General features: G+C 35.9%; 1 protein-coding gene and 1 long non-coding RNA gene across 5 annotated transcripts in view; both read right to left on the minus strand.

Annotated features, from left to right (window-relative positions):
• Positions 1–3,908: 3,908 nt before the first annotated feature.
• Positions 3,909–4,246, minus strand: LOC111500217. Its single transcript, XR_002721057.1, has 2 exons — positions 4,159–4,246; positions 3,909–4,017 (listed from the first exon to the last, which is right to left on the minus strand). It is a non-coding gene; the product is annotated as an uncharacterized LOC111500217 (long non-coding RNA).
• A 3,746-nt stretch (positions 4,247–7,992) lies between these two features.
• The window catches only part of LOC111500214 (protein GRIP-like), a 13,540-nt gene continuing 1,559 nt past the window's right edge, over positions 7,993–19,973 (minus strand). For 2 of the 4 annotated variants that reach the window (XM_023151879.1, XM_023151878.1), the window contains 20 exons: positions 19,761–19,876; positions 18,716–18,885; positions 18,096–18,189; positions 17,061–17,147; positions 16,899–16,979; positions 15,724–15,849; positions 15,534–15,642; positions 15,373–15,452; positions 14,406–14,534; positions 14,236–14,336; positions 11,384–11,517; positions 11,180–11,277; positions 10,968–11,087; positions 10,841–10,865; positions 10,651–10,709; positions 9,662–9,733; positions 9,544–9,591; positions 9,265–9,370; positions 9,045–9,103; positions 8,284–8,687 (listed from right to left, as the gene is read on the minus strand). In XM_023151879.1, coding sequence (XP_023007647.1) covers positions 8,577–8,687; positions 9,045–9,103; positions 9,265–9,370; positions 9,544–9,591; positions 9,662–9,733; positions 10,651–10,709; positions 10,841–10,865; positions 10,968–11,087; positions 11,180–11,277; positions 11,384–11,517; positions 14,236–14,336; positions 14,406–14,534; positions 15,373–15,452; positions 15,534–15,642; positions 15,724–15,849; positions 16,899–16,979; positions 17,061–17,147; positions 18,096–18,189; positions 18,716–18,885; positions 19,761–19,876 — 1,925 coding nt within the window. In that variant the 3' untranslated portion in view covers positions 8,284–8,576. Of the gene's footprint in view, positions 8,225–8,283; positions 8,688–9,044; positions 9,104–9,264; positions 9,371–9,543; positions 9,592–9,661; positions 9,734–10,650; positions 10,710–10,840; positions 10,866–10,967; positions 11,088–11,179; positions 11,278–11,383; positions 11,518–14,235; positions 14,337–14,405; positions 14,535–15,372; positions 15,453–15,533; positions 15,643–15,723; positions 15,850–16,898; positions 16,980–17,060; positions 17,148–18,095; positions 18,190–18,715; positions 18,886–19,760; positions 19,877–19,973 lie in introns of those variants that run through there. The other 2 variants (XR_002721056.1, XM_023151881.1) reach the window with 2 other exon arrangements.

Here is a 19,973-nt window from a genome sequence, read left to right on the forward strand (position 1 = left end):
GATGGAAGTCCCGGGGTTTGGATCAAAAGAATATACTGCTGAACCTAGTGACTGACTACTTTATGCAACTACTCGCTAGTTAGCCTTAAAGCTAGCTCTCACTAACAAAGCCAGTTCAATCTCCATAAGCTTTGTGTTGAAGGGTATACCCCCTTCTTTTCTAAGGTGCCATTACCGCCGGTTGTCTTAAACTTGTCTTATTGCTGCTTTGTCTTAGTGCTTTACTTGCCTTTAACATTCTCTCTTAAAAAGGAAAGAACTGCTAGTACCAGGAATTCTTCAATCTTTGTATCAGTTCGAATGCAAGTATCCGCTCTTTCAATGGTAGAATGTCAGTTAAATGCCATAAGGGTAAATACCAGTCTTAGCTGTTTGAAATAACAGAAGCTAGTTGCTCGAGTGCCTTTTATCGAGAGTGATTCTAGGAGCTTTAGCTCGAATACCAACATCAGCTCTCTTGCAGACCTGAAAATAGAGAGAAAACAGATTACTTAGAGCTAGCAGAGGCTAGAGCTGCATATGATCCATCAGTGGCAGAGACAGATGCAGTAGTTCCTATGGTTTACCCTGAACAAGTAGTTTCAGCAACAGTAGACCCAGCATTTAGAGAGCGATACCACCCGGCAAAGGGGGAAAGCTATAGGCATCAGCGGAAAGGCAAGCAAAGGCGTAGGTAGCAGATCTACCAGCATCACTATCGGTCAACTTCAAGTGCTTAATTAACTGCTCCATCAACAGAAAGGACTGAAGCGGCTGCAGGAAGGTATGCACCTTACTTAGATGCTACTGGTGGATCATAATATATATGTTCCCACCTATGTCTCTAGTGATGCTTCAACCTTCGTTTCTGCTGCTCCTGCTGGGTATAGAACTGAGAAGGGTACTGATCCTGGATCTACTACTGGCCCTGCTCGCTTTGTTTATGCTCCTGTGGGGACTGGCTTTCGAACTGACTCGACATCCAAGAAATTCCTCCCCGGGTGAATCTGGATACCAACCAAGTATATCCCTGACTAATGGGAAGACCCCCTCTATGATCTGGAGAACCGGCACACTGACTGACCCTATATCAATCACCGCACGCCTTATCAATGGAATGATTAGCTAACCTTGGTCTGTGAAGGCTTTCCCCCTGGCTCTTCAATCCTAGTATACGAAAGGTCATGTCCATTCATTCCCGAGGTAGTCCTCCACCAAGCAAGAGGAATCTCTTTCTCTTAGCCTATCACCGCCTTAAAGCCTTAAATCAGGGAAGGTAAGGGACCGCTTTCCTTTTATGCTTCCCCACGTGGAAAATGAATCAAACCTGTTTTACCGGCGCCTGCTGGTATTCTAAAAAAATGGTTAGTGTTTATGCTCCTATAGCAAAAAAATGATTTATTGGGAGGGCCATGAGAAATACACTTTGTACCTTCGTTTCGTCATCAAAGCCTCTTCTCCCGTCCAAACTCTCTTAATCAGTCAAGCAAGCAATTTGAATAGGGATTATGAACAGGCCCTTATCTTAGCCTTACCCGTTCGATTGATTGTTCTAAAGTCAAGTCGAAGTCGTTTCTCGTTAAGTCAAATTTCAAGGTTTTGTCAGTGAAAGAATGGAAAGGGGGATCGGACCAACTCTGGAACTTTGAGGCAAATTAAAAGCCAAAACAAAAGAAGCAAAATATCGGCACTGCGGTCAACAAACAAAGGAAATTCAAACACTCCCTATTTATAAGCGAAAAGAAAACCAGATCGAACTCGTCAGTCAAGCCTTTCATTGTTCAAGCTCTTTCACATGACATGGGTTGAGTTCATAGATTTTGAATGCTTTCCCTATTCAAGACATACTAACAAACAATTCAATTCCTTTGAAGCTACTATCACTACCGAAGCAGGCTTGCTCCAGAACCCTTACAGGAAAGAAAAGCAAAGAGAAGAAAAGAGACCGAGTTCAAGAAAAAGAAAGAGCTACTGAACCTATTTACCTCGTGTTTGAATCAATAGGTGAAGGTGAAGGAGTTGATCCGCCAGTTTCTCGAGTTTACTGTTCAAGAAGAAATAGGAAAAGGAGAATCTTGTCTTGCTTTCGTTGAGTCTTAGTTTACAGTTCAAGAATCAATAGATAGGTTCAGGTTCAGGCAGGAGAAAGAATTAATATCTCAAGAAGAAGAATAAATGGATGATGACAGATTCTTCTTTGAATAATGTTTCCTTGTTTACTGTGTTTGAAGGTGAAGTAGCGAAGGGAAGGAGAATGAGTGAAATCAGTAGGAGCTTGAGGTTGAGTCTGACAGTGAACGAGAATGAATAAGGAGTCTTTGTTTACAGTTCGAGAATAAATAGGTGAAGTAGCCAGTAGCTCAGGGCATATCGGTTCCGGTGAAGTAGCGAAGGTAATATCGGAAAAGAAAAGGAGTGAAAGAGTGAAAGAAGGAGAAGATCAAGAATGTTGAGTCTTTCCTGACAGTTCACTCTCAGGAATCCTTCGTTTCGTCTTTCAAGCAGAATCAAAGGAAAGCTAAGAGAACAAACCTCGTTCAATCAGTAGTTCAGTCTCATTCTTCTTTCTTCTTCTTTTCTTACTGTCGAGTAAAAGAGTGTTTGAATCATCCTCCAGTTTACCGAGTGAAAGAAGCTCGAGACAAACAAATACATTCTGACTGACTGACTCTCTCTTTTACAGTGAAGGTAGAGTAAGTAAATGAATTAGCATCTTTACCTCCTGAAATAATCAATAGGTTCCGGACCGGAGTTCACTCTCATTAATAAGTAGGTGGAGTCTTGAAAGCAGAATCAAAGGAAAGCAAAGAGCTACTTCACCTATTTACCTTGTGAAAGAATAACGAACTAGAACTGATAATAACTCACAATAACGGAACAAGGGGCGAAGCAAGCCTATTTACCTCCCTCGTTCAATCAGGAAAAGGTGAAGGAGTAAGTGAGGAGAAAGATCAGTTAAAGAATTCATCTTGAGTTTCGGCTTTCCCTTGTGAAATGGCCTCAAAAATAGGGGGAGGAGTCCGTGTTTCGTCTTGACTTGTTTACGAGGTGGAATAAATAGGTAAAGGAGAATGCATCTTTCGTTGAGTCTTTCCTTCCTAATTACCTTGTGAAAGAATAGAGAGTCCATGAATTAGCGGCAGCGGCTTTACCTTGTCTTTGAAGGGAAAGAACAAGAACTGAAGGAAAAGGAGTTTACCGAGTTCAATCTGTCTCAGTCATAAGGAGTATTGATCTTTGACAGTTCAGGGAGAGTCCATGAATATGCTCGAATGAATAGTGTTTACAGTGAGTGAAAGAATAACTCACAATAACGGGAATATCGGAAGAAGGAGTTCCATCAGGTTCAGAAGTAGAAGTCATAGTCCAGGTAGGCAGGAAGGAGTTTACAGTTCGTGTCGTGTTTGAAGGCTCAGGGTCAGGAGTTTATTCTCATTAATCTTGAGTTCAGTCTTGACTCTCCCTGATTTCACTGTAAACTCGAATTAATCTTGAGTCTTGACTTACAGTTCAGTCTCATTCATCTTGAGTCTTTCCAACGAGCTAGAGCGGAAAATATCTACTAGCGATAGACTTTAACTGTTATATTTTCTAATAATGTAACGTAACTTTCTTTATGGTATATTACCAATCTAAATAAGATGAAAATATTAGTATATAATAAATTAAATTTGACGAAGCATAAATAGTATGATCGTTGTTGGATGATGAAAGTCCCACATCGGTTAATTTAGGGAATGGTCATGGGTTTATAATCTAAGAATACACTCTTCATTGAAGTGAGGCCTTTTGGGAAGCCCAAAGCAAAGCCATGAGAGCTTATGCTCAAAGTGGACAATATCATACCATTGTGGAGAGTCGTGTTAATACAAACATCCTTAATATTGACAATAACCCAAACTCGTGAAGGATCGTAATTCAAAATCATCGGACTCCCAGCAAGAATCTTTTGTGGTTTGACGTTAGGATTCTCCTTTTGTATTATATCTGCAACTTCATAATATTCTACGAACACAAGCTCAAGCCATTCACTTTTCCCTATTCAAAACACATTCGTGTTAAATTTGTTAATACAGATCACTCCCAATAAAATGCACATAATTCCATACCAAGACTTACAAACCGCTCCATTGTAGCATTTCAAAACAATTTTAAGAGTAAATGATAAGAAGAACGTACTAGACATTTTGGTTCGTTATATGGAAATGCTTAGCGTACTCTTTTGTTGATTTATTTGGCCAAATGAGTGTCGTATTTATAGTCGACACCCATAGGGCTTTTGTTGTAGTTTTCTATGAAGTTCTATTGGTAGTATTATCGTGTAGCAAAGTCGTCTTTCTTATTTTTATTATTATTATAATTCATTAATGTTTAACTATAATATTTTATTTCATTTTATTAAAATAAATGGTATAATATTGTTTTTTATTATATTCCCTACCAATTTTAAAATATTAAATTTTACATCCCATAGGAATTTACTAAAGGTAAAAGAGAACAAAATATTTTTGTTTATAACCTTATCTGTATATCGTAAAAAAACATTGGAATAATGTCTACTTTTTCCAACATTATCCAAACACTTTTGAAGATTATAAACAATATTTTAAACCTATTTACTTTTAATTTTGAAAAATAATGTCTAACTTTTATTAGAGTATATATATATATATCTCTAAACAATATCACGTAAAACGGATAACTCGTAGACGATAGACACACATTCAAATTTTAGCCACCGTTTATGCTTTTCAAGGCCAAATTCAATCAAAGCAACCTAAAACATCGCTTAAAATGGATTTTCCTTAAGAGTCTAAAATTGTTGGAATCTCCTCGATAGGTCCAATAAAATAAAAGCCCAACACCATCAAAAATAGATTGAAAATCGAACAAAGGAAGTTTAAGATAAGCCAAAAACATCAAACACGTCCAATCGAACCACTAAGAACTTGTTTAGATGATCCGATTAATGGACTAGCTCGACTGTTTTGTCTACCTCTAGCTCCCACATGCATCAACTGTTTTTTCCTTGTCTATTCTGTGTTTTTCAACTTTAGAGGTGGACTTCTTTTTCTTTTGATTTCTTAACAAAGCTACGGTCAGAGATTGATTGGTTAGCAGTCACTTGATTTTCAAGTAGCCAGGATGCTACATCACGACAAGTTGTAGGATAGTCCTTAGTTTCAAGCAACTAGGAGGTTATCCTAACTCAAAATGAGCTCATGGTTAGCACTTAGTTTTAAAGTAATCGGGGTGCTACCTCATAATAAGTTTTAGGATAACTCTTATTTTTCAAGCAACCGGGAGACTGCCCTGACCCAAGATGAGCCCATGGTTAGCACTTGGTTTTCAAGTAACCTGGATGCTACCTCATGATATGATTAAGATACCCTTGATTTTCTAAGTAATCAAGATGTTACCGTAAGACACATGACTCAAGTCAAGTATGTTTACAACCATGCCCTAAAGTTGCACTACAGATGGCAAGTCCATTAAGACTAAGAATAAGACAAGATCGAGTGTGGTTGTCTAGCACACCTTAAAAACAAGACTAAGAGCCTACTTGCTCAGTCTTTGTAGGTCAAGGATGGATGCTTGGAGCAAGTATCATACAAAGTCACCCCGTTTTCAACTATTTAAAAATTTTAAAGATATTTTATTTATCGGGCCAAAAATATTCAAACTTTAACTTGGATTTGTAAATAAAATGTATTTATATTATATTTTAGATGCGAAAATTTTTACCATCCTTTTTACTCGGTCTTTTACGCTTTTAAAGATAGTAGTGACTTGAGTCACGTAAAAGTCGGGTCGCGATATTCTTTAACGCTACGAGCGCATTCAATAAAGGTTGGGCTTTAAGAATGGTTAAAATGTAGAAACCTCCTCACCTTGACATGAATTGAAAGGATTAAGCTAGGTTTAAGGATGACTATAGTGTCGGGGTAGCAAACTAATTTAAAGTTATTGAGCTATGGTTTGAATAAGGTGGTACGATCATGTCAAAATTTAATGGGTAGTTGTGTCAAAATTCAATTCTACGAGTTTCAATTGATTTAGGAATTGACCGGCTAGTTTAGCGAGTTTCACTCAGTCTAGTGGTTGGTTCAACCCGTTCAACATATTTATATTCAATTCACAAATTCGCAGCAACTCAACTTGTTCAGAATTGTTCAACGCCTTTTGGGTTGATTTAACCCTATTTCAAATTAGTTTAGGACGGACTTAGCAGCGATTCAACTCGTTTAAGTTGGGTTGAAGCATGGTTCAAACATTCTTTTTCAGGCAAGGACAAAGGCATTCTTTTTCTTTTTATCGTTAAAACAAATAAGACCTTTACGAGAATACATGTACATACAACTATCATAAGCTATCTGCTAACACATTAACGTTTATCGTTGTATGTACATGTATTTTAGTAAATATCACTTCAAATTCGATTTTTACGATGATATTTGCTTCTTAGTCAGAGGATATGTCTTCATTTCTTCTACGAGAACTATTTATTTACACATTAACATTTGTTTCCACACTCTTATACAAAATGCTTCGTTTCTTTCTCCAACCGATGTGGGATCTCACAATCCATCCCTTTTGGGAGGTTAACGTTCTCGCTGGCACACCACTCGATGCTTGACTCTGATACCATTTGTTACAACTCAAGCTTACCACTAGCAGATATTGTCTGCTTTGGTTTATTCTCGTTAGCCTCACTGTTTTAAAACACATCACTAGGGGAGGCTTACACAGCCTTATAAAAAATGCTTTATTCCCCTCTCCAACCACATGATCAACGCTCTACTGACTACCCGAATGATAAACGCTCTCCCATAGGACAAATCCTCCCTACACAATGGATTCATCCTGTGGTAGGGAATTGATCATGCGGGTAGTCAATGGTAATCTTGCAGGGAGAATCCGTCCTATGGAAGAGAAATGAAACATTCCTTTAACGGATGCGTTTTAAAACCGTGAGATTGATGACGATACGCAATGGGCCAAAGTGAATAATATCTTCTAACGGTGAGCTTGAGCTATTACAATACAAATACTTGATATTTGTCTAGAAGAAAATCAATATATTTATATTCATAGATGACTCGAGCATTCAGAAAGATCTAAAATCATTGGTTAGACAAAAATATCATATAACTTTAGTTATACGACAACTTCAAAGTTTCCAAACCGCTCGTTCATAGCATTTGGAAATAACTCCATAGGAACAACATACCAGAAGGAGGACACAACATCTTATTGCTTCTTTGGTAGGTGATAAGAAAATGCTAGCTTACTCTTTGGTGAGTTTGTTTGGCCAAATGGGTATTGTATTTATACCCACTAACCCTTACTTGCATACTCTTTATATCCTTTAAATAAGAATTTTGACTTTAGGAAAGTGTCTTTTTTATTATATATTTATGTGTTCATTTTTATCTTTAATTTATTGAGAATTAAAGATAAAACGTTTTACACGTTGGCTAGTTGAATAGTGTTACATGTAAGAGGTTTTACTGTTATTTTGTATTCTCGCCCACAAGGATCCACCATACGAGTTTTTATGTACACTCTAAGTCTATCCTTCAGCTAGTGCATGATCACACTACTAGAACCATAGAAGGAAATGAGTCGTACAATATCATGGCGAAACATAGATATTAATACACGTTCGCACTCATCATAATGGAGAAGTATCTCGGTGTATGTAACGTGTCTGTACTCATTATATGTGGACATGAATAACGTAATTAGCATATATAACTTTCTATTGTCTCATAGGATACGAGTGAACATATTACATATCTATTATCAAATGTTTTACACATGCTCATCTTCAACTTTTTATCAAAGATTGTTAAAAACGCTTGAAATATGTTTTTTTTTTTTAAGTTATCAAAAAAATTTGAAAATTATCGACATTTTACAAAAAAAATATTCTTAGAACTTTAGAAATATAAATTTCAATATGATGTTTGCAAATTAAAACCTAAAATAGAATAATAACACCAATGAAGGAGCCAAATTAAAGTATGTACTTTAAAATGTTTGAGCTGAATACATATACAAAAGAAAATTTGATCATCTCGCTCATCTCCTCGCTAAATAATAAGAAATTCTCTCGACTTCTCCCTCTCTAAGTTCATAAAAATTTTCATTCGAGAGACTCCCACGGAGTTTTGGTCCTGTGTTTGAATCCTAACCACGAAGATACCAACCATTTCATTTATAACTTCTGCAACATGTTTACCTGAAAAACAATTCTTTTTCTTATTTCCAAAATAAAGAAAACGAAAACAATATCCCTCAAAGGTTCAAATGCAGCACCAAACTATAACCAAAAAATTATATATATATCAATGCATTGTATATAAATTAAACAACATTTGCCTATATGCTAACACTTCTCTATAGACTCTGATTTTGGCATGTAAGAATATAGTTGTTTCTTACGGGAAAGAAACAGTACAGAAATTCTTACATTTGTGCAACTCTTCTTGTCTACCGGTCGTTGGAAAGAACATTTGCTGAGAAATTCAAGCGTAGTGGCAGACGTTTTTAATATAATGCTGAGAAATTTACTGGAGGCTTCCTCTCATCTGTCATGCAAACGAAAATCTTGAGAAAAGAGAACGCGCAGATCCTGACGAATCACCAGCAGGGCTTGGAGGACCATCGGTCGAGCTGCGATACGCTTGTTGACATTTTTGCATCTGCATAAGCAAATCAACCCAAAATTATTCACACCATAGTTGAGCGTTTTTTTTAGTATAACAAGTGGGGATGAGAATTTGAACCTCCACCCCGAAAGGTGTACGTGTCAATTATGGTTGGCTTATGCTCACTTGGTGGACACTACAAGACTAATAAACCGAACCGAGCATGTTGATAATTTGCAAACATAGTTCTATTCCCTATTATTTAGTTGATCCTTATAAGGCCTAACAATGGTTTTCCTTCTTTCCATGGGTTCTTTGGACTGCTCTATATGTTTGGCTACAATTAAGACAGTAGAACACAATATCTACTACGAATTCACAGGATAGAGGAGCAGAGAGTGCATATACAACCTCTTCTGGGCTAAACTGGAGGAGCATGGCAACCACAGGTAGCAGAGCTTCTACTTCACCTAATTAAAAATAAATTTGAGGATAAGGGGATGTTCTCAGGATATAAAATAAAGCACAGCCTAATATTAGTCAATCTTTAAACCATAAATCGAAATGAGGACGTTAATTGAAAACAATTGGCTTTATCAAAGTAGGACCCTAAAAAAAACTTCTACTATACCGGTTTCGAGGAGCTTCAAGATGACATTCTTCAGATACGTCATGTCAACACCCTCCCTCTTCTGTGATCTTTCCATATCACGAAGCTCAGCCTTCAGCATTGCTTGCTGCACCCATGATGAGATAATGTTAAAATTTCACACCAAAAATGTTAGTAGTTGATCTACTATGGTATGACTTCACATATCAGGCCGAACATGGCTTTCTTAAATAAAAATAGATTAAGAACTTAAAAGGTTTTAACATCTTGGAAATTGGCTCCATTGGAACTTAATTTTACCTGTTGGCTATGCAGACGATTCTCACGTTCGAGCTCCTCAAGTTCTTCCTATAAATTGCATAATTGTTAGACTCTGCATCTAGAACGTGAAATACATATCACAATCAGTGAATCATACTTGAAGAGCTACAATATGCCGCTGTGATTGGGCTAGTTGTTCTTCTCTCTGAGCCTGCTGCCTTGCTAAAATCTGAATAAAAAATGAAAACGGGAAACTATCACAAACAGGTTCTAGATGTTTTAGATCAAGCTACCGGCACATGAAAAACATCAAGAATATTATTGTTTTTTATTATTATTATTTATTAAAAAATAATAATACATAAATAAAGGAGATAGACTTCAGAATAAGATGTTAACTTTCATCCTAACATTGTTTTGAGATCTCACATGGGTTGAAGAGTGAAGCGAAACATTCTTTATAAGGGTGCGGAAACCTCTCCCTAGTAGACACGTTTTAAAAACTTTGAGGGAAAGCCCGAAAGGAAAAGCCCAAAGAAAATAATATCTGCTAGCGGTGGACTTGGGCCGTTACAAAAATAGTGTCAAAGCCAGACACCGGGCAATGTACCAGCGAAGAGGTTGAGCCCTGTAGGGGGGGTGGACATGAGGCAATGTGCTAGCAAGGACGCTGGGCCCAAAGGGGGATGGATTGTGAAATCCCACATCGACTAGAGAGAGGAACGAGTGCCAGCGAGGACACTAGTCCCTGAATGGGGTAAATTGTGAAATCCCACATGGGTTGGAGAGGGGAACGAAACATTCTTTATAAGGGCGTGGAAATCTCTCCCTATCAGATGCGTTTTAAAAACCTTGAGGGGAACCCCAAAAGGAAAAGCTCACACCCTTATAAAGGGTGTTTTGTTCTCCTCCCCAACCAGTGTGGGACATCACAATAATTGTAACGACCCAAGCCCACCGCTAGGGAAAGCCAAAGAGGACAATATCTGCAAGCGGTGGGTCTGAGCTGTTACAATTATTGTTAACATGTCGTAGAAAAAGGTGACTAGATTTGATAATCAAACCATGCAAACTAATTTTTTTCTTATTAAAAACAACTATAAGTTGCAAGCAACACGTTTTTATGAGAAAGAATGTTGTACATACCAGAATCTGTTGTTCTGCATTGGAGGCATTCAAATTTGACGAGTCCTGTTTTTGAGTGACTGATACCAGTAGAAGAAAAAGAACGTTAGGATGCCAATGGTCTGTTCTAGTCTATTGTCCAAGCTCATTCGGTTCTAATAGTATCAAATGCAAGCAGCAAATGAATAGGGAAACAAAAAAGTTTTCCTACCTGCAGTATTACCAACTTGACCTGCCTGAACGATGATACAACAGATGGATCAGTAATGAGTACAGAAAACACTAGATGAAAAGGTTTTCAAGAAATTGTAACCAAAAGGAGTAGAAGTTAAACATACGGGAGGTTTTGATTCCAAAGATCGTCGAAGATTCTTGTTATCATCTAAAAGCCTAGAAATTTCTGTATCCTTTTCCTCGATCATTCTATCAGCAAGATCACGGAATGAATTATGCTCTTCCTACAGATTACACAACAAAGTAAAATCTCTAGGATAATTATTTTAGCACAAGGCACAAAACAAGAGAAGAAAAAATATATATATATACTTGCCTTCAATCTTTTGTACCCTTGTTTCAGCTCCTCAAATTCCTTTTCTACATCTTGCCTAGAGGATTCTTCAAACTGAGATTTCAATGCTTCACATCTAACTGCTCATAAGATATTGTAGAAAATTATCTTCTTTGCAACAACTTATCAATCGCTCTGTAAAGAAAAAACCGAGAATCACTATTTCATTCAAACTACAGATATTACTTCGCCATGATTCCTCCAAGTTTTGGAGACTTTGTTCCCAAGCTTCCTTTTCTGAATGAAGGTGCAAATTAGCAGATTCAAGCCTCTTTTCTAGGCTCTTAATATTTTGCTCAGCGTCATTGAGGGCTGAATCTCTGTCAGAGGTGAAAATAGGAAGTTATTTTTAAAAAGAATACTGCCAATTACTCAATTCAAAAAAGGGAAAATGATTTATAGAACTTCAGGAGGAAATTTCTTACGGAAATAAAGAATGGAACCATTTACAAACACAACTAGCCACTTTGACTACTAGACCTCATAGTGGTTAAGCAAAACATAAAATCTGGGCCATTAGATATCTAAATTAAATGTAATGACAAAACATGGTCATGATAAGAAAACATTGTTTGCCTGCCAAGGAATCTTTTTCACCTAAAACTACCATGGAATGTTCATGATCTTTTTTAATGCAAAAAATGGACTTTTGAAAAACATATGAAAGAAATTGGATCACACTCCATAACATTCACACGTTCCATTTAACTAATGTAAGATCCAAATAGAATTATTCTATAACGACCCTATTCGTTTATACTAAAATAAAGTCGTTACCACATGCATGACATGACTATAAAATGCAGAAACTTTCGTTTAAAATAGTTCATAAATGATGTGATGGACTTAAGCGTTCGAAATAAAATCCTTAATACAAAACAACAAAAAAATAAATAACGTGAAATTCAAATAAAATAAAGAAAAGAATAAACCAATGCCCTAATCTAACCTAAGGACTACAAAATAGACATAAATGCAGCTGTCCTAACATTGGTTTCATGATTTTCATCACAACGCCGCCATCATCCATACAGGGGTGTCATACCTTCATTTGAAATGTAAAAGTAGCACATGGCTTAAGTATTTTAAAAAATACACCGCAAGTAACCCCACTATTGAGGTCGAAAAATGCAAATACATGCAAGAGGGTGGGACCTATCCTTTTAACATGTCATAGCATGGTCTTAGAATATGCTGCCAAAGGATATGCTATGATATGTTAAAAGAATAGGTCCCACCATGTTGCATGTGTTTGTATTTCCCGACCCCAATAGTGGGGTTACTTACTGAGTATTTCTTAAAATACTCAAGTCATATGCTACTCCTACACTTCAAGTAAAGGTAAGGCACTTGTATAGATGACGGCGGGGTCATGACTAAAGTTATGAGGTCGGAGAATGAAAATACATGCAAGAGGGTGGGACCTATCCTTTTAACATATCATAGCATGGCCTTAGGCTAAGCTGCCAAAGGATATGCTATGATATGTTAAAAGGATCGGTCCCACCACGTTGCATGTGTTTGTATTTCCCGACCCTAATAATGGGGTTACTTACTAAGTATTTCTTAAAATACTTAAGTCATGTGCTACTCCTACATTTCAAGTAAAGGTAAGGCACCTGTATAGATGACGGCGGCGACATGATGAAAGTTATGGAACCAGTGTTAGGATAGTTGCATTTATATCTATTTTGTAGCCCTTAGGTTAGGTTAGAACATTGTTTTATTCTTTTTCTTTATTTTATTTAAATTTCAAAGTTACTTATTTTCCGTTGTTTTGTTTTAAGAATTTTATTTTGAACGTTCAAGTCCATGGTATTATTTATGAAGTACTTTAAAAGAAAGTTTCTGCATTTTAAAGTCATGTCATGCATATGGTAACAACTTTATTTTAGTATTAAAAAAATAGGGTCATTACACTTGGTATCAGAGCAATACCTCTCCCAATAAGATGTGGTTCGGGAACGAACCAAGGCGAAAGTTAGTGAACATGTGACACTCGAGTAAAAGAGGGGTGCATGGAAAAATGGATACAACTTTCGAATGAGAGTGATCCTAAAGATAGGATGGCTAAGAAAGACTTAACGGAAATGAATGTTATTACATATACCAACAAGTTGTACCTTCCTTTTTGGTGGCACAATCATAAGAACTCCATAGTTAAGCATGTTTTTACTTGGAACAATTCTATGTTGGGTGATCTCCTGGAAATTTTCCTAAGATGCATGTGAGTGAGGACACAACATGTTGGAAGAACTCCTGTTGGTCTATGGAAATAGTGTTCAAAATAAGAAGTAGGTAATGTGACTATGTCGCAGAGGATGCTGGAAAATGTCGAGGTCATCAAGTGCCGAATTCAAATTTCAAATCCGGATCTTAATCTGAGCATGGAGCATTACTAGTTATTCTCTCCCTCCAAGTAAGTGGGTTTGTTGCAAACACAATGAAGAGACGACAGATGGAATTTTATACCATTCCGTATTGTCTCATTAGTAATGACGGCTGTCCAATACATCTTTTAAGTGCCATTTGTTCCCTCTGTTCAAGTTAAGAATTCCATTCATCAAGTACTTGATATACACCCAAAAGCGAGGCCACAGTCCTTCAACTAAATTAGGACATCCATATGGGAGTTATGGCTAGAAATAAATAAAGAATCTTCATCTGGGAGTATACGCTCACTATGCCTACTATCAGTATCAATTTGTTACTTTCTTCAATTTTTAAATCAAAAAATCAATATAACTCTCTCCATTATAAGTATCAATTGAAGATATTTTTCGTTATTGCTTTTGGTTAAGCTTGGTGGCTCCCATCTTCACATTCCCGTGTATTTGAATACTTAAGGTATCGATTGGTTTGTCCCACGATTGAGACATGCAGCTAACGTTATTAATTTCTGAAACATTTTTAAATGCACCAAATATTCAAATCAACCTCCCGAGGTATAACTACTATTAAAGTTGCAGTTTAAATTTGTATTAACCCTCCCGAAGAAGATGGAAAATTAAAGGCACAAATCTCAAGTATAAGAATACCTTTCTCTGAGTTCTTTTTCATGATTTGCCAAAGCATTTTGAAGTTCTAGCTGAACCCGATCCTTTTCAGCATATGCCAACGTGATTTCCTTTTCAGCTTCCTATAATGCAAAGTTTGATAAGTGAAGCGAGCTCAGGAATCAACATGGATATTGAGATCATGTGTTCACCTTCAGCGCTTCCTCAAGGGCTTTAATTTGGTCAGAGTCCACAGCAGCCTCTAGCTCTGCTTCCTTCTTCTGAAGAAGTGCATGAGCACGAACCTTGTACGAAGAAAATTCACTTTTAAGGCGATTCATCTGCAAGAATAAAGAAATGTCATCAAGCCAATTCTAATTTTAAATAGGTGTTGAAGGGAATAAAAGGTTACTTAAAAATTCATTTATGGGTGATAAAATAAAAAATAAAAAATAAAAAATAAAAAATAAAAAATAAAAATAAAAAAAGAGAATTATTTCTATGGCAGCATCTGAAAACTTTGGTGAAGTCATGGTTTCAGGTTTGTTAGCTGCCATGAATAGAAGAGCTAAAAATTAAAGCCCTCTGACCAAATTAAAGCCCTCGAGAACCATATCATCATGGCAGCAGCGTCACTATCTAAACTGTAGTTCAAGGAAGAGCTAAAACTTAATCATTGAAGTAACGAAACCAAAAATAAGAATTTTAGTACAAACCTAAGCAAAGAAATTATAAATCATAAAGAGTATATAAATATAGTAATATAGGTAGAATCTCAGATAATTTGAGGAACCCAGAAGTCTTCTTCTTGAGCAAGCTCAAACTTAGAATAGAAACAAAATTGCGAGCCTCAAACCTTACTGCCCTCTTCCATTATTTCTAGCCGCTGTCCATCAACAATTCCTTCTAATATACTGACCCGTTATCTTCTATACCTATCCCTAAACCAAAATAATCGCCAGCCTCATCATCCAGTTCTGTAACAACATCTTCAACGACTCCAATTAAGTACCCCATTAGTCAAATCGCAGTACTAATCTACAAAGTGTTCCTTGATACAGCTCCACTTCTCCCAGTTATAAATTATTGTCTTAAGGTTTTCCCCAATAAGAAAAAGAATAAATATATAAGTAAATTGGAATAACTAAATGAAACACAGATTCTGGTGGTTGTTAATACCTCCTCTTTGACAGTCAGTAGTTCAGCATCTCTTGCACTCAACATCCGGGATTTTGCAGAAACTTCCAATTCCAGCTGACCTGTCCAACAACAACGCAAAATTTGTCTGTTTTTGCTATATTAGAACCATCAACAAAAGTAAAAAAGAATTCTTCTTATACTCCTCATTTTAGCAGCTTCAATTTCAGCACGTATGCAATTGCTCTCAGCGATCTCTAACTTCATTTTAAGTGCCTCCAAAGCAGCTTGCCATGTCTCCTTTTCTTTCTCCTGCAGCATTATACAACTATGATCCTATAATTACAAACCTGAATCCTGACACAATTGTAAGAGTTTAACCAAAAAAACTACATTTTCATTTCTGAGGTGAGCAAGCTCTCCTTTTACAGTTTCCACAGTAGCTCTAAGTCTGGCTGCCTCACCACTTGATGCTGCGTCCATCTCTGCAATCTTTGATTCTTTCTCTGCAACTAATTCCTGGAAAATGTGTTCTTAAAATCTTCATTAACAGGCATATATATAGAGATAGAAATATATTAAGATAACTATTACAAACTCAGTTGTAAAAGCTTATAATAGTATAGAGAAAAGGAGAATTATATTGCAACCAGAAATCAACTCTTCTCCTCTCACATTGAAAGCATACTTGATAATAACTGAAATTGTGACAACAAAACTTTATGTCTAATCTATTAATTGAAAGTACAGTTAATACATGGAATAATAAATGATTTTTTTTTTTTTTTTTTAACTTCTACTCTCACCTTAAAAGCATACTATAAAATCACAATCTTTATGAAAACACCACATCATAATACTCGGATCTTTACAGATAAGCACCATATAGTCATGGAATTTACTATCTTTTAGCACTTTTCTGGAGTAAACCATCCCCACCTTTTTGTAATTATAGCATTGCTTACCTCAATGCTCATTGTTAAAAAAAAATTATTACTACAAATCGTTAGGATCTTTTATTCTTTTGTAATCATTTCACCTTACCAATGGAATGCTGTAATCAATTCACCATATCAATAAAATGTTCATTTTTCAAATAAGAAAAACACCACAGCACTCCAAAAGCCTTCAAAACTTGTACCAGTAAAATGAGCTAAACAAAAAGCCTCCAAAAGCCTCTTTGGAGTCCTCTGTCAAAGTATTCAACTCAAGACATCTTCTACCGAAACAAATAAGAAAGATGGACCTATGTCATAGACCTCTATAAAGTTAGAATCTTCTTACCATTTACAGAAAGGCAATTATAAATCTACTAAATCCATGTGGGCACCACAACCCTTATTTTTTAACACCATCACAATAATATCCCGAAATAAAAAATCTCAATCCATTTATCACAAGCCTCCTTCTCCAGGCCCAATTTAAGAAATCAACCTGCCCTTCTCTTCCTCCTCCAATCATCCGCTACTAAGCAATCAAAATGGAATCTAAAGATTATTGCATATTTTGCATTAACTAACTGGAGTGTGGTGCCTGAAATATAGACTACAATTTGAGTTAAGTCATACCTGTAGGGAAGAAATAGTTTCTGTAGCTTTATTTCTATCAGATAAAGCATCAGAAAGTTGCATTTGGAATCTCTCCAAGCTCTGGATGAAAACAAAAAACACAGATGATGATCGGAAGGATAATAGGAGGTAGATAAAACATGAATGACAAACATGCCTCACCTTCTGATGTTTTGCAGAAAGGTCAGCTAGTGAAGCTTGCCTTTTCTCCTCAGCAGCTTGAAGCATATTCTTCATGTCTTCCAACATCTGAAGCACGCAGAGGGAAACACACCATTGTCAAAATAAACATTTTAAAAGCCCTCCATTTATATCTAAGTAAAGGTAGCAATGACATTTTGGTATTTGATGAATTCATAAACAAGAAGATGAAGTAGAATAATAATAAAGAAAAAACAGTAATTATGAATTTTCAATAAAATACTTAGCATCTTCTTTTTCATAGGATGCAAATGTCTTCTAATCAGCCTTTCATTATTATGATTTCACTTTTAAATTATGAGCTAAAGTACTATTAAAACTTAATGTCCGTTAGATAACTTCAAAAGATGTGAATTTACTAACTAGTTGGGACAGTTTTGGTGGCGTTCCAAGAAAAAGGCACATAGTCTCGGAGATGTGTCCTTTTTGCAATGTGTTGGGCCATTTACTTAGAAAGGAATGAGCATATATGGTAGAACATATTTGATGATCAGGAAATGCTTGGGATGAAGTTTTCATTTATTTCCTTTTCTACATTCAGATGAGGTGAATCGAAAAATATTTAAATTTTAGCATAACCATTGCCTCTGAATCTATTGTTACAATTGCTCGATGCAAAGTTTTTTAAATCTAAGTTTTACATTGGACAACCTAACACATGAATGAATCTCAATGACAATGAAAATAAAAATGTTGTTCATAACTGGTTTTTGAAAATTCAATTTATTTTTCCACACAACACCAAAAACGGTTATCTGATTCTCAGACATCTTATTCCTAGGCATCTAAAACAAAACCTCCAACCAAACAATCCCTAAAGGGTTTCATTTACCCCTGGGCATAAAATTAGTATACCATTGACCACCATTCAGTTCTTCTTATGAGAAATTGGTACATACAATAAAGATATGGTCAAGTGTTAAAAGGATTTAGTATCGTTCTTATACAGCAGAAGTGATGTCATAAAGCTTCTCAATATAAAGCAGAATCTAATACCTGGTCCTTCTCCGCAAGGGATTGCTGCAATGCCTCAATTGCACTTTCTTTAGGCTGCAATGAGTGTCGCAATTCTTCTATGTTGTCTCGAAGCCTGTTCATGAGTGATGTTGTCCCACACATGGAAAAGAATTACAAAGCATAATACATTTAACTTCCAAAAATTATTGGACTAATAAAATTGGCTCAACAGATAAAGTCAGTGACACCTGGTTCTCATAGAAAATTGGCGCCTATTCTAGAAAAGTTCTGCCCACACTCACTTTATGACTATCTCAGACTAAATTTAGAAGTAAATTCTAATTTTCTGCCAATATGTATTTGAAGGATCTGAGCAGGTTTTCACAATTGAACTCCAAATAGATTATTCATATAGAGACAACAGTCGGGATTCTGACTGAAAGATAGATGGAAAGCATAACAGAAACATGAATAATTAAAAAATCATATAGTATCTCATGAAACTAGAGCAACTAGCAAAATAATTGGAATAAAGAATCAAAATTTCCCACCCTTCATCATGCAAACAGACACTCGGCCATGGAACGGAGAAAGATACTGTTTAACATGGTAGTTTCTAAATTCAATCCACCAAGAAAGAAAATTTGTTGATATTTTACTTATTGTTTGCACTCCTTAATTGTTGTCTCTCTGCATCTATTGCTTTCAATGCTTCATTGGCTTGTTGCCGAGTGCGTTCTATTTCTTGTTGAAGTGCAGTCTGCTGGGATGTGGCACGCTCTGCTCTTTCATTAACATCACGAAATCGAGCCTCAAGTTCATCTTTTTCCTGCAATGTTTAATCAAACCATCAAAACAAACAAGGTGAGCTCTCTCAAAGTGTATACGCATGTATGCCATATAAATACACCTCCCTTTCCCCTCAACCTAGAGAAGAAGGAAGAAGATTGGACACCGCATAACATAAGAAACATTTGCAAGAACACTTTCCTTTACACTTAAAGTTATTACTTACTTTTGACACATAACAGCAGACGTTATTCTTCAGTTTTTTTAAAAAAGAGAACATGAGACACATGTAGTGACCTCTTATGACGAAGTTGTAAGATAAATTAAGAATACAACACTTCAGCTTAAACAAATTCTTTGGCCAAAATTATTGTTTTCCTTGCTATATCTCGGTGTAATGCACTAGTTTTTATAGATCATGTTCTCTCACTTGTCCAATTGGAGAAATCTTCTAACTTTTTTGGTTTGGGCAACACCCTTCTTTGGTAAATTTCACGCATCAATGAAATTGTCTTATAATAAATAAAAAAAAATCATAATAATAAATGAATAAATAAATCTTTGGCCTGACATAAAGCAACAGTTTCCACCAAAACAGATATAATAAATTGATTTGTTCAAGAAGAAAATTATAGAATATAGATCATGATTTCTACACACAAAAAGAAATTCCACATTCTAGCACAAATCCACTAGATCTTTTAATATCATTTGTTCTCGTTACACTAATCTTTCCATTTGGTTTGGAAAACAATATTTTGATGAAGAGTCCATCCAATTTGAGGATTTGATCACATCATTGAAGATTGATGTGAAAGATCCTGTGTAAATGGAGAGTTTTTTGGTCTGGAAAACAATATGGATAGCAGATACAACAGGGTACAATTTAATAAGCACAAGGAATACAGCAAACACCTTTTGGATATCTTGAATACGCTGTTTAGCTCGTTTGTGTAGCCTGCTAAATTTTGAGTCCAGGTCAGAATATTTCTCATCACGTTCTTTTATTTCTTGCTCCAACTTCTGTTGAGCTACATAAAGAAAATTTTCTCTGTAATAAAATTAACGCAAAAAAAAAAAAAAAAAAAAAAAAAAAAAAAAAAAAAAAAAAAAAAAAAAAAAAAAAAA

This window comes from Cucurbita maxima, unplaced genomic scaffold, assembly GCF_002738345.1.
Source record: "Cucurbita maxima cultivar Rimu unplaced genomic scaffold, Cmax_1.0 Cma_Scf00028, whole genome shotgun sequence".
Lineage (NCBI taxonomy): Eukaryota > Viridiplantae > Streptophyta > Magnoliopsida > Cucurbitales > Cucurbitaceae > Cucurbita > Cucurbita maxima.